General features: G+C 36.7%; 1 protein-coding gene across 1 annotated transcript in view; it reads right to left on the bottom strand.

Moving 5' to 3' along the window:
- RNF17 (ring finger protein 17) overlaps positions 1–11,016 on the bottom strand; it is a 154,793-nt gene extending 143,777 nt beyond the window's left edge. The window contains exons 1-2 of the mRNA XM_047722828.1: positions 10,878–11,016; positions 8,594–8,688 (exon numbers count right to left, since the gene is read on the bottom strand). Coding sequence (XP_047578784.1) covers positions 8,594–8,688; positions 10,878–11,007 — 225 coding nt within the window. The 5' untranslated portion in view covers positions 11,008–11,016. The remainder of the gene's footprint in view (positions 1–8,593; positions 8,689–10,877) is intronic.
- Between the last annotated feature and the right edge of the window lie 4,184 nt (positions 11,017–15,200).

The raw sequence follows: 15,200 nt of genomic DNA, 5'->3' as shown, positions 1-15,200 counted from the left end.
ACTCTCAATGTGAACGGCCTAAATGTTCCCATAAAACAGCACAGGGTTGCAGATTGGATAAAAAGATAGGACCCATCCACACGTTGTCTACAAGAGACTAATTTTGAACCTAAAAATACATCCAGACAAAGTGAAGGGATGGAGAACTATCTTTCATGCCAATGGACCTTAAAAGAAAACTGGGGTAGCAATTCTTGTTATCAGAAAATTAGATTTAAGCTAAAGACTATAGTTAGAGATACAGAAGGACACTGTATCATTCTTAAAGGTTCTATCCAACAAGAAGATCTAACAATTGTAAATATCTGTGCCCTTAACATGGGAGCAGCCAACTACATAAGCCAACTGTTAACTAAAATAGACATATTGATAATAATATATTAATTGTAGGAGACCTTGACACTCCACTCTCAGCAACAGACAGATCAAGTAAGCAGAAAATCAACAAAGAAACAAAAGCTTTGAATGACTCACTGGACCAGATGGACCTCATATATATATACAGAACATTTCACCCTAAAATAGCAGAATACTCATTCTTCTCAAGCATAAATGGAACTTTCTCCAGAATAGTCCACATACTGGGTCACAAATCAGGTCTCAACCAATACCAAAAGACTGAGATTATTCCCTGCATATTCTCAGACCAAAATGCTTTGAAACTGGAACTCAATCACAAGAAAAAGTTTGGAAGAAATTCAAACACTTGGAAGCTAAAGACCATCCTGCTCAAGAAAGTTTGGGCCAATCAGGAAATCAAAGAAGAACTTAATCAATTCATGGATACCAATAAGAACAAAGACACATCGGTCCAAAACCTATGGGATATGGCAAAGGAGGTCCTAAGGGGGAAATACATAGCTATCCAAGCCTCACTCAAAAAAACAGAAAAATTCCAAATACACAAACTATCTTTACACCTTAAAGATTTGGAGAGTCAACAACAAATTAAACCTAACCCAGCATGAGGCTGGAAATAATTAAGATTAGAGCAGAGATCAATGAATTAGAAACCAAAAATACAGTAGAACACATTAATGAAACTAGAAGCCAGTTCTTTTAAGAATTAATAAGATCGGTAAACCATTGGCCAGACTTATCCAAAAGAAAAGAGACAGGATCCAAATTAATAAAATTATGAATGAAAGGGGAGAGATCATAACTAACACCAAGGAAATAAATATAATTATCAGAAAGTATTATCAACATCTCTATGAAAATAAATTAAGCAACCTGGAAGAAATGGATGCATTCTTGGAAACCTATAAACTACCGAGACTGAAACAGGAAGAAATTGATAACCTGAATAGACCTATAACCAGTAACAAGATTGAAGCAGTGATCAAAAACCTCCCAAAAAACAAGAGCCCAGGACTGGACGGATTCCCTGGGGAATTCTACCAAACTTTCAAAAAAGAAATAACTCCTATTCTCCTGAAGCTGTTTCAAAAAATAGAAACAGAAGGAAAATTTCCAGACTCCTTCTATGAGTATCAGCATTACCCTGATCCCCAAACCAGGCAAAGACCCCATCAAAAAGAATTTCAGACCAATATCCCTGATGAATATGGATGCCAAAATTCTCAGCAAGATCCTAGCTAATAGGATCCAAGAGTAATTAAAAGGATTATCCATCACAACCAGGTAGGATTTATCCCTGGGATGCAAGGTAGTTCAACGTTTCGCAAATCAGTCAATGTGGCAGAACACATAAATAAGAGAAAAGAGAAGAACCACATGGTCCTCTTAATTGATGCAGAAAAAGCATTTGACAAAATACAGCATCCTTTCCTAATTAAAACTCCTCAGAGAACAGGGATAGAGGAAACATGTCTCAACTTCATAAAATCAATCTATGAAAAACCCACAGCAAATATCATTCTCAATGGGGAAAAGCTGAAAGCCTTTGCACTGAGACCAGGAACACAAGGATGCACACTCTCACCACTACTGTTCAATATAGTACTAGAAGCCCTAGCAACAGCAATCAGACAACAAAAAGAAATGAAAAGGGGAAATAAAGCTCTGCTTGACCTTCAAAAAAAAAAGAAAAGAAAAAGAAATGAAAAGGTATTCAAATTGGCAAAGAAGTAGTCAAACTCACTCTCTTCCCAAATGACATGATACTCTATGTGGAAAAGCCAAGACTCCACCCCCAAACTACTAGAACTCATACAGCAATTCAGTAATGTGGCAGGTTACAAAATCAATGCACAGAAATCAGTAGCTTTCTTATACACTAGCAAAGTAACTGCAGAAAGAGAAATTAGATAATTGATTCCATTCACAATAGCACTAAAAACCATAAAATACCTGGGAATAAACCTAAAGTATCTATACTCAATGAACTACAAAACACTCATGAAAGAAACTGAAGAAGACACAAAAAGATGGAAAAACATTCTATGCTCATGGATTGGAAGAATAAACATTGTTAAAATATCTACATTGCCCAGAGCAATCTATATGTTCAATGCCATCCGGATCAAAATTCGACCAGCATTTTTCAAAATGCTGGAACAAACAATTCTAAAATTTGTATGGAACCAGAAAACCTGAATCGCCAAGGAAATGTTGAAAAGAAAAACAAAGCTGGGGGCATCACGTTGCCTGACTTCAAGCTTTATTACAAAGCTGTGATCACCAAGACAGCATGATACTGGCACAAAGACAGACACATAGACCAATGGAACAGAATAGAGAGCCCAGATATGGACTCTCAACTCCATGATTAACTTATCTTCGACAAAGCAGGGGAAAATATCCAATGGAAAAAGACAGTCTCTTCAATAAATGTACTGGGAAAATTGGACAGCTATGTACAGAAGAATGAAACTTGACCATTCTCATACCATACACAAAGATAAACTCAAAATAGGTGAAAGACCTCGATGTGAGACACGAATCCATCAAAATTCTAGAGTAGAACAAAGGCCGTAACCTCCTCAACATGGCCACAGCAACTTCTTTCAAGACACATCTCCAAAGGCAAAGGAAACAAAAGCAAAAATGAACTTTTGGGAACTTCGTCAAGATCAAAATCTTCTGCAGAGCAATGGAAACAGTCAACAAAACAAAGAGGCAACCCAAGGAATGGGAGAAGATATTTCCAAATGACACTACAGACAAAGGGGTGATATCCAAGATCTATAAAGAACTTCTCAAACTCAACACCCAAAAAACAGATAATCACATCAAAAAATGGGCAGATGACATGAATAGACACTTCTCCAAAAAAGACATACAAATGGCTAGCAGACATGAAAAAGTATTCATCATCATTAGCCATCAGGGAAATTCAAATCAAAACCATATTGAGATACCACCTTACACAAGTCAGAATGGTAAAAATCAACATGGCAAGAAACAACATATGTTGGAAAGGATGTGGAGAAAGAGGAATCCTGTTACACTGCTGGTGGGAATGCAAGTTGGTGAAGCCACTTTGGAAAACAGTGTGGAGGTTCCTCAAAAAATTAAAAGTAGAACTACCCTATGACCCAGCAATTGCACTACTGGGTATTTACCCCAAAGATACAAATATAGTGAAAAGAAGGGCATATGCACCCGTGTTCACAGCAGCAATGTTCACAATAGCCAAACTGTGGAAAGAGTCAAGATGCCCTTCAAAAGAAGAATGGATAAAGAAGATGTGGTCCATATACACAAAGGAATATTACTCAGGCATCAGAAAGGATGAATACCCAACTTTTGCATCAATATGGATGGGACTGGAGAATATTATGCTGAGTGAAATAAGTCAACACAGAACATAAAATATCATATGGTTTCATTTATTTGTGGAACATAAGGAATAGCATGGAGGACATTAGGAGAAGGAAGGGAAAAATGAAGGGGGAGAAATCAGAGTAGGAGGTGAACCATGACAGACTATGGGCTCTGAGAAACAAACTGAGGGTTTTAGAGGGGAAGGGGTTTGGGGAATGGGTGAGCCTGGTGGTTGGTGTTAAGGAGGGCACAGATTGCATGGAGCACTGGGTGTTATATGAAAACAATGAATCATGGAACACTACATAAAAAACTAATGATGTACTGTGTGATGACTAACATATAACGATAAAAAAGGATAGATCTACTTCTTGCCCATCAAATTGCAAACTATTAAGCATAAATCTGACAAATTTGAACATGGATTTGTATTGGAGTTAGAAATTCACAGAATTTGCTCATAGAATTTTTTTTGTAGGAGTGGTTTTGAGATTATATAAAGACAAAGTGAGAAATTTTGAAAACCAACTATATGTTTATAATAATGAGATTGGTTAAGAATTATAGCACTTTGGGGTGCCTGGGTGGCTCAGTCATTAAGCATCTGGCTTCAGCTCAGATCATGATCCCAGAATCCTGGGATAGAGCCCAGGGCGTCAGGTTCCCTGCTCAGAGGGAAGCCTGTTTCTCCCCGTCCCACTGCTCCTGCTTGTGTTCCCTCTCTCGCTGTCTCTCTCTGTCAAATAAATAAATAAAATCTTTTAAAAAAATAATTATAGGGCGCCTGGGTGGCTCAGTGGGTTAAGCCGCTGCCTTCGGCTCAGGTCATGATCTCAGGGTCCTGGGATCGAGTCCCGCATTGGGCTCTCTGCTCAGCAGGGAGCCTGCTTCCCTTCCTCTCTCTCTGCCTGCCTCTCTGCCTACTTGTGATCTCTCTCTCTCAAATAAATAAATAAAATCTTAAAGAAAATAATTATAGCACTTAAAGTGGTGCCTGGGTGGTTCAGTTGGTTAAGCATCTGCCTTGGGCTCAGGTCATGTTCCTGGGGTGCTGGGATATAGCCCTTTGTCAGGCTCCCTGCTCAGTGGGAAGCTGCTTCTCCCTCTCCCCCTAGCTTGTACTCCCTCTTGCTCAAATAAAATCTTAAAAAAAAGAAAAAAGAATTATAGCACTTAATGTATAATGGTTTATTATGAAGACATTAAAAGTAATTGTAGGATATTAGCCAATATTTAAAAACTAAGCTAAGATCTATACATTAGGCATATCCATTATCTATTATTAAATGTGAACTCAATTTTGAGTTAAAATGCATCTTTCCTTCGACATAGTACTACCTATTGATTTAATTTAAATTTGCACACATAAAACTTTTTAAAAACTAACTGTAGGACACTCTCATGAAAATAAGTTAACATTAATGTTGCTAAGAAAAATAAAGCAGACTTCTAAATGTTACAGCCTCCCACTTACATGTACTTTTTTGGTGTCGGGGGGAGGATATTCTGTCGAGGTTTTAGGTATAACATACTAAAGATATCCAAGTTTTATTAGATATTTGGGGTAAAGTGTTTCTTTTGACCATCACACTGACCAAAATGCTATTTTTAAGAATGCTACCCCCCAACTGGGAGCTAAATCCTTAATTTCTATATGCCGACTCATTTATCCCCCTTTGGTTTGACATTTCATAGTAAGAGATGAATGTTACTATGAACAGATTTATTTGTTTGTTTATTTATTTATTTATTTAAAAGATTTTATTTATTTATTTGACAGAGAGATCACAAGTAGACAGAGAGGCAGGCAGAGAGAGAGAGGAGGAAGCAGATTCCCTGCTAAGCAGAGAGCCCGATGTGGGGCTCAATCTCAGGACCCTGGGATCATAACCTGAGCCGAAGGCAGAGACTTAACCCACTGAACCACCCAGGTGCCCCTATGAACAGATTTAATACAGAAAACCTCTTTCAGATAATTTAAGAAAGTATTAAATACAATTGACTTAAAATATTTCAGTTAAAATTGTATAAAGATTAACATGTAATTTACAAAATAGAGGTTCTCTTCCCACCCCCACAGCTTGTCATCTAAGTTTTATTTCTGGTTGGTTTTTTGGTTTGTTTTTTGTTAACTATAAATGAAAAGGTGTGGTAAATTTAGCCAGTATTTTATGGTTCCTCATTTCAGTGATATGTTTAACAAGGCTTCCCCACCCAAGAAAATACAATTATATTTCTTCTAGTTTACATTTTTAATTTGCATATTATTAACATTTCCAATCCACATGGGATTTTAATATATATAATCTATTGATTAGATAACTTATCCTTATCTCCTCATATAGTATATTTTTGGACTCAGGTCCAAAAAGTCAATACAGTATTTCTGGGATGATACCTAAGTATGATCCTCTGAACAAAATCTGCCATCTTGCTGTGCAAAATGCAGAATGGTTATTATTAACAATTAATATCAATCAAAAGCACAGAACAGATGTTATCAAAAACCATACAACTACGAAAAATAAAGAGATAAATCCATATTCACCCAAACTCAGAAATAAGAACAAAAGTATATCCATTATCCTGAGTGGAATCAATTTAGGTTTAAATTTGAAACAAACAGCATTATGTAGGTCTTCAAAATTAAAGATAAATTATAAATACAAGCCTAATGTGAATATAGGTATTTATATCTTACTTTCTTTTTTTTTTTTTAAGATTTTATTTATTCGAGAGAGCACAAACAGGGGGAGCAGCAGAGAGAAAGAGAGGACGAAGCAGGCTCCCCATTGAGCAGGTAGCCTGATGCAGGTCTTAATCCCAAGGCCCTGGGATCATAACCTGCACCAAAGGTAGAGGCTTAACATACTGAGCCACCCAGGAGCCCCTAAATCTTACTTTTTAGAAAAGAGCACATAATACAAAAATAATAATCTACAGTACTGAAATATTCTATAAATTCATTCTTACTAATTTAGATTCTTCCATTCCTTCTTTTTCCAAATAAATATTAGATATCAGCAAAAATCCCCAATTTTGAAAACTAATAAAAGAGTGGTAACAATTTCAGAAAGGTTTCTCGAAGGGACTCCCTTAAGTGATCAGCCGGGGCGCCTGGGTGGTTCAGTTGGTTAACCATCTGCTTTGGGCTCAAGTCATGATCCCAGGGGTCCTGGTATCAAGCCCTGCATCAGTGGAGCTCCCTGCACAGCAGGGAGGCTGCTTCTTCCTCTCCACACCCACTCGTGCTTTCTCTATCTCTCGCTTGCAAATAAATACAATTTTTTTAAAAAAGTAGTGACCAGCTTTAGTGCATCTGAAGAATCCAATTACAGTCCTTTGTCAATTCCCTGGGCTAACAGCACAAGGAAAATGGGAGAAAGGAGGGAAGGATAAGAAAAATCACAGATCTTCCAAAGTCAGACCTAGTCAAAATGATATAAAATAGATTTATCACAAACCTAAAATCAAAACCAATATTTGTAAACATACCATAAACATTTGTATACGTTTTCCAAAATAATAGAAGTATAATGATTTAAGACCAATGAACATGAAATCATTTGCCAAAAAAGGGAAAAGTTACTGTTCTAATAAATTTGCCTGTTTTTTCGAATATTAGAACAGGATGAGTATAAGCAGAGACAGTTCCATCTGCCTGCTTATTCCCCTTCCCTTATTCTTTACCCATCACAAGAAAGAATTAGTCAGGGATGCTCCATTACAACCAAAGGAACAAGGCTCCCCTTTGCTTTAACTATGTAGTCAAACCACATGTGAGGAGCCCACTGACCAAAAAAAACCAAAACCAAAACCAACCAAACAAACAAAAAACAAACAGGAGAAGAATAGCTTTCACAATAAAGATCATTATTTGTAAAGTATGTAATTCCTAAATAGACATTTTTAATATGTAAATGTTTCTGCTATAATTAAAACCTTCACAAATTTATATAAATGTATGTATATTTTTACCATGTTTAACCCACAAGCCAATTAATCCACACCTAAATAATCACGGGCCGATTATAACACTTATTTTAATGGTTTTTAAGCCTATAGAGAACTTCTATATAATCAAATTTGACTATTATAATCCAAAGAAAAGCCTGTATTATTTCCATCTCACAAATAAGGAAATTCAGGCTTAGTGTGATAGAACTAGGACTGCATTCCAGGTCTCCTGTCTCTGTATTGTTTTTCTCATTGACCCAGTGGAAACAAACAAATCCTCAATATCTGGTTATCTCAAGGGAAATGTTAACAATTTAGAGATTAAGACAATTTTCTAGGGACATACTATATAAATTGAATACATTTGTATTTGTAGCAAATGCAAAGATGTTCATTAAATTTTACTTGAAATCCTGATTTGTTCTCATTATCATGGGTCTACAGTGTAACTATTTTTTTTAGTGTCTCTGAAGTTAACTTGAGGCCACTATTTTGCTCCTCTTTTTTAAACTATGGCATCTCTACAAATGCAGATTTGATGACACACAAAGATTGAGGGCCAGGGGAGTGCAAAATTTGATTGCGTGGTATTGGTGTGGTAAAGAAGGGTAGGAATTTGAAAGGAATGTACTTAAATAAAAATAAAGAAAAAGGCAATTTTCCACAGAAGTCTCCAAAGAGTAAAAAAATAGGTAGGCTGATTAATAGAGAACTTTAACTCTGTATTCTTTTTGATCACTCTGAACAATTATAAAATGACTCAGAAAGGCCTTATCTTTTGTTAAGCTTCTTTGTCAGCAGCAAAAATGCAAGTTTTTAGGTTCCAACTAGAAGTATGTTTTCTATAACATCTTAACCTTTAACATTAGGTTGTAATGTATTAAAGATGAAAGATGATAAAACTTACCTCACAATCAGGGCATATAATTGTGCTGTATTCTTCAGTTATTAACAAGCACAGTTCACAAAAAGCATGTCCACATTGAAGTTCATGGTGGTGACCTATTGAAATTCTGTTGTTAAACTTTTAGCAATTTGTTAGCATTGAATAAATTGAATTGAATGGATTGAATGACACATTAATCAGAGGGGAAAGTTAAAGAGGACGCTCATTTACAAGAAAAGATATCAAGTTTCATTCGAAATGTAGGAATTAATAAACAAAATTCAGGAGAAACTACGTAAATCAGAAAAAAAAAAAACCACCACCAGATCAAAAACCAGGCAGTACTATGTAATATAGTTTGCACTAATTTAGATAGTTTTTGGTACCTATAATCTTTGAATTTGCCGTATCTTATAATGATACAAAATATTCGGACATACTTTATTTGATCTTTGTAAATATCACAGCTAAGCAGACTTGGGAAGGTTATATTCAACTTAGAAAATGGTAAGTATTTTGGTGATTTGGCTAAGTAAATGGTATAATCTAGACTCCAGCCTAGTTCTGTTTCCAAGTCCAATATTCTTTCTACTTGATACTATTGCCTCTACTAATTTATATTTCCAACCCTGTGAAGGGAGTAAGGAGGGCAGATGAGACACTGGAAATACCCATCTCTTATAATGATCTAAGATAATGGCAAGGACAGAAACCAGATGCTACTATTGTTACACACACATGACCCATATAAAGATCATTCTCACAAACCCAGAGTTTATGAGGGAAATACCATAATCTTGAGTGAAAACCTCATATCAAGATTTTAATGCTCTAAACAGAATTTGACATCTATCCTAATAAACATATTTGTTTTAGCTATGTAACTGGAAAAGCTGTCATTTTAAAAACACTTTGCAAGAAAAAAGGAAAACTATTAGATTAAATCAGTCATCTTTTACTGGCAAAAAAATCAGTGTTCTTGTTGATTTATAAGAATATATCCTTTTGACTAAAAAAAGCTTTAGTTTTCAAGCCAAGTGAAATATATGAAACTTGCTTATGACCAAGCTAAATTTAAAGTTCTATTTAAATTCCGGAGATACTACCAAAGAAATAAAATTTGTTTAACTGTTCTATCTTTATAAATTTTCTGATATTGTTCAAGTCTAATTTGTGGTGCATCACAGCTTACAAAGCACTTTCACAATTTTTTATGCAGTAAACACCATCTGGAGTATTTCTGAGCATTGTAATACAAACATACGGAAGAACGAGTGATTTTAAAAGGTCCTGTTTTAAACAACTTATTTCTTTCAAACACTGGAGATTTTCTATGTAACAGCAGTGATTAAAAACAAAACAAAACAGAGTTGAAGAAGTTTGCCTCTCCACCCTAAAATACAACTAACTTTCTCTACAAAGGTCCATGTCCCTTAAACAGGGTCCATCTTGGAGGACTGAGAAAATTAACGACTTTCACTTTGAAAGTATAAATATTAAACAGTCATGGGGTTTGTAATAAGACTTCATTCAGCAGCTGCAGTTCGAAATTCAACAGCTCCTCTCCGTCAGAGACAGCACTCTCAGGCATTTTAAATTAAAGTAATTGAACGTGTCTTCACTTGAGTAGATTCTAAATTAGATCAATAAGAGTGCAGTGTATTTTTCCTCTTGACGTACAAAGAAAAACACAAGATGCACAACAAAAACAAATCGTCTCCCAAACAATGCCTTAAGCCAAATTGAGCAATAATGCCTCCCTCCCAATTCCAAACACCTGTTTTTTAATCCAGGAGAATTTTAAAGTGGTCTACCTGTTACTCCTACAAAAAAACTACAAAGGAAAATTAAATTTCATTACTTCTAGATCATGAGACCATGGGCTAAATTTTTACATCTACTCTTCCATGAACTTGTGAACCTGGGGAAGTTTTCGAAATAGTGCTTAAGAGAGCTCACACACTATCCCCTAACAGAATCAGTGAAAAAAGGGGAGACGCAGATGCAGGGTGGGAAAGCTCTGGCGAGGCTCGGAACCACTATCAACCGACCACAGAGGATTTCTTAGCTGCCCTGAGGGTGGGCCCAGGAGACAGTTTTCACGGTCCATATTGCTGCGGCAACTGAACAGCCGCCCTTCATTCCCCAGTCCCCCCCACCACATTGCCAGCTCACTTGGCTTTCAGACCTCCGGGTGGGCCTCGCTTTCAGGTCTCCGCACCCAGCAGCCTGATTGGGATGGAGCCCTTGAAGGGCCGGTGGCCAAGGCAGAGCAGGGCCCTAGAGGGACCACCCTCAATCTCACCAGAAACTCTGGACACCCTTCTTCCACACTGAGTACACTGAATCTCAGCAGTACCCCAGGGCCGACTCTTCCTCCCCATCTGTTGATAAGAAGACAAGGGGAATCGAGTTGTAGAAGCTTCCGCCGCCATCTCTGTCCCCTTTTGGCTCCGAAGACCGGTACCACGTGCCAGTCCCGGCGTCCTTCGCGGCAGCTACCAATCATCAAAGGCAGGCGTCTCCAGATAGCCAATCAAAGTGATGAAAGCCCGCCTCCTCAGCTTGCCTTGCTGGGGCGTCGTTCCAGGTGCTGGGATGGCTGTTTGCGGTTTTGCTTTTGCGCGGCTCCGTTCTGAGAAAGGACATCACAAGTTGGGAACCTTTTTACTTACAAATCTTTACTAAAAGCCCACCACTTTAGCTCTCTTACTGCATTGAAATTCAGATTTCGCATATTATTACTTACGTTGTTGTTGACTGTTGTTGACAGTCTTTTATACTGAAGTAATCCATCTTCCCTTAGTGTGTCAGGGCCAGAAGCCTACACCGGTGTGCTAGGCGTTTGAGGGTGTGCCTAATAGTAACCTTACTGGAGAACTTATCAGAAGCTACCGGTGGGGAGAGTCCGTTTATGATTTCAAACTAAGGCCTGGTCGTGTTTAACATTTGTTGAGCATAATGGTGTACAAGGCTCTGCTGGGAGCAGTTGGGGATGGTAAGAATTTTATAAACTAACTTGTTCCTGCTTGAGAGGTATGTAACCCTCTACCTAAAACGGTAACTTCTGGTAGGGTAGCTTGTGTTCAGTACCAGAGGAGGGTTAGAGACAAAAACAATTACTGAATTCCGAGAGATGATGTCAGTGTGATCCTATAGTGGTATGAAAAGCATTCCTAGAGGACATAGGGGTTTGCTTTAGACCTTAAAACCTGGATAGGACTAACTAGTAAACAGAAAATCCCGCATTCCGGAAAGAAAGAATGGCATAAACAAAGGAAAGTAGGTGGGAGATACAGTGGCCTCTTCAGGACTTATTTTTCAGCCATTTGGTGGGAGCATTAATTTCCTTAAAGTAAATTTTTTGGAGAGGTATGTTGGGGTCGAATTTTGGAGAGTCCTAAGAGAGTCCTAATGTTGTACTAAGGAGTTTGGACTTTACCCTTTAAGCAGTAGAATGCTGGTGAAGTTGTATGAGCAAGGGCTGCAGTAATCTGGTAGGAATGTGGCAGGTATGTTGTGGAGGAAGCACCTAGGGATGGCAGGGTGCTTGAAGAGGTTAAGAATAAAAGTCTGCAATATATTCCTTATTCTCCCACTACATTAAAAAAATATAAATAGAAATATGTTCAAAAGCTCAGCCCTGCTTAAAAATGTTTATACTTTGTTGGCCACAGGAGAACATATTAATTTCTTAATCTCTCCACATGCTATTCATCCATTGGTTTCTACTACTATTCCATAACGGAATTTAAAGTACTGATCAAACCAATATTCCCATGGAACATGCTGATTTCTTTTTTTTTTTTAAGATTTTATTTGAGAGAGAGATTGAGTATGTGCACCTGAGCCAAAGGGAGGGGCAAAAGTAGATGGAGAGAATCTCAAACAGACTCCCTATTGAGCATGGTGGGGGCTGGATCACTTTGAGATCATGACTGGAATGGAAATCAAGAGTCAGGTGTTCAATGTGCTGAGCCACCCACGTTCCCCAGAACATGCTGATTCTTATGCAATTTTGTGAAAAATATTCCATATCCCCCTCATCTGGAATACCCAGTCCTGCCTTTTTGTTGACTTATATTCTCCTTATCCTCCATGAGTCATCTTTAGAACCACCTGCTTCTCCTTGAAACCTTTGCATTTCTCCCTGCATTCAATAATACTCCAGCATGTAGCAACAGTCTTCTTTTCCACTAAGGATACTGCACTGTAATTTGAATAAAAATGACCTCATTGAATGAGAAAAAAATGGGAAAAATGATCTCATTGCATAGGGGTTCTTATTGGGTCATAAAATGAATCTAATATGGTACAATACAGAGGAGTTATCTCTGAATGTTACCAGATGTGCTGGAGAGAATTTTGCCTTTGATAATCTCAGAAGTTGAATAAATCAGGACCAGTGGACAAATCAGGACCAGTGAGATATACAATGGTATATGTTTGGGTCTTGATACTTACCATGACTTCTTAAATACAGCAGGCAAAATTATCTTTTTAACATTTAATTTATATTGTTTAAATCATTTGTTTGGATTCTTTTAATGGCTTCCTATTGGCTATGACAAATCCTTAACATGGTCTCTGAGGCCTTTGTGATTTGACTTCTGCTTACCTCTCTAGCTTCATTTTGTATCACTTCTCCTCACTGTGTCCCAGATACATTGGCCTTTTTCACTTCTATAAGCAGGTCAAACTCTTTCCACTCACAGGACCTTCACCTAGAACTATTAAAAAAATTGTTACAAAATATTTTAGTACCACAAAAGGAATAAAGAATAAAATTATGAATGCCCATGTACCCTCCAACCACTTTAACAATCTAATTTTATCTAGATAATCTAGTTTTATTATGTTATTTTGGCCATTTATTCTCATGTTGATCAATTCTTTAATTATTCCTCTTCATACCTTCTAGGATAATTTTTCTTCTTCGGGGACACCCTGAAGAAATGTCTTTAGTGGGGATATATAGTGGCAAATGCTTTCAGTTTTTATTTGGATGAAAATGTATTTTTATTTCATCTTTATTCTTGAATAATCATTTAGTAACATAAAATCTTAAGTTGACAGTTATTTTTTCTCAGACTTTGGAGATAACATACTGATTTCTGACTTCTCTTGTTGCTATTGAGAATTTTTCTGTAAATTTCTCATTTTTTATGGGTTAGTTGTTTTTCTTTGGCATTCTATATTTATTTTTATTTTTATTTATTTTTAGTAAAGACCTATTCATTTATTTTAGAGAGAGAAAGAGAGGCAGCATGCGAGCCAGGGGAATGGGGGTGTGTGGTGCTGAGGTAGAGAACCTCATGCTGACTCCTACCAAGCATGGAGCCAGATGCCAGGCTCAATCCCACAACCCTGAGATCATGACCTGTGTCAAAATCAAGAGTTGGATGCTCAACTGACTGAGCCCCCAAGGTACCTCTGGCATTTTATATATTTATTATAATATCAAAGTGTAGATACATATTTACTCTGTTTGGGGATTGATCACAGTTCCTCAGTCTGAGTATTCTTATCTTGCTGGTCTGGAAAATTTTTGGCCATTTGTCTCTTTGTATATTAGTTCTTCCTTGTTATTTTTTTCTGGAACTCCTATTACATAGTAAATAGGGCCTTTTCATTCTATACCTTTCTTAACTTCTCTTTCCTATTTTCCACTTTATCTCTCTGTGCTGCATTCTGGGAATGGTTTTCATATATCTCTCTCAGCTAAGCAATTCTCTCTTCATCTGGATCTAATCTGCTATTTTAACATGACTGCCAAGTTTTAAATTTTCACTATTTTATTCAATTCTAGTTATTTTTTTTTAAATTTCAAAATATGCCTGATCTTTTTGGATAGTACTGTGTTCCTTTCTAATGTTTTTTAGTCCATCTTTTATTACTTTAATATTTTAAGCACAATTATTTTGTTATATAACCCCAAAATTCTTTCTCTGATATTCTTGAGGGGTATAAATATGCAGTTTATTATTTTTACTTATATCTTACTTATTCTTATTCATGGTGATGTGTTTCCTGTGTTTTGTAATTTTGAATTTTAAGTTCATGTTTGAAAGTGTTTATCTGTGGGACTCTTGTGAGGTCTGTATTAAGGATACATTTCTTCAGATTTAATTTTTGCTTCCTTTAGGTACCCCAAGGCATGATGAATCTAAGACCACTTTAATGTGTTGGCTTCCTAGACTACTCTGATAGTATACTTCTAATCCCTTGCCTATCTGAAAGCACATATGTATTCTATGTAACCTGGGGAGATAGTTTCTCCACACAAAGGTATACAAGATAAACAAAATTCTTTGTCTTTTAGCCTGCCTGTTCACTCCGGCCATCAAAGTATGAACCTACTATGCAAATGCTTGGATTAGCAGTATTTTGTTTTGTTTGCTAATTCAATAGCTGTACCATATATTTTTGTGATCTTAATTTACATTTCTTTAATGACTAATGCGTTTTCATGTGTATTGGTCATTTAGACTTTCATATGCTCTTTTTGCCTTTTGGGTTGTCTCTTAATTGATTTATAGCAATTCTTTATTCTAGATTCCATTGCAAATATCCTTTTCTAGTTTATGACTTGTTTTTGTTGTTGTTGTTTTGTTTTGTTTTTACTTTG

Source organism: Lutra lutra, chromosome 3 (genome assembly GCF_902655055.1).
Source record: "Lutra lutra chromosome 3, mLutLut1.2, whole genome shotgun sequence".
Lineage (NCBI taxonomy): Eukaryota > Metazoa > Chordata > Mammalia > Carnivora > Mustelidae > Lutra > Lutra lutra.
The sequence above is the reverse complement of the archived record's forward strand: the minus strand, read 5'-3'. Positions and strand labels throughout refer to the sequence as shown.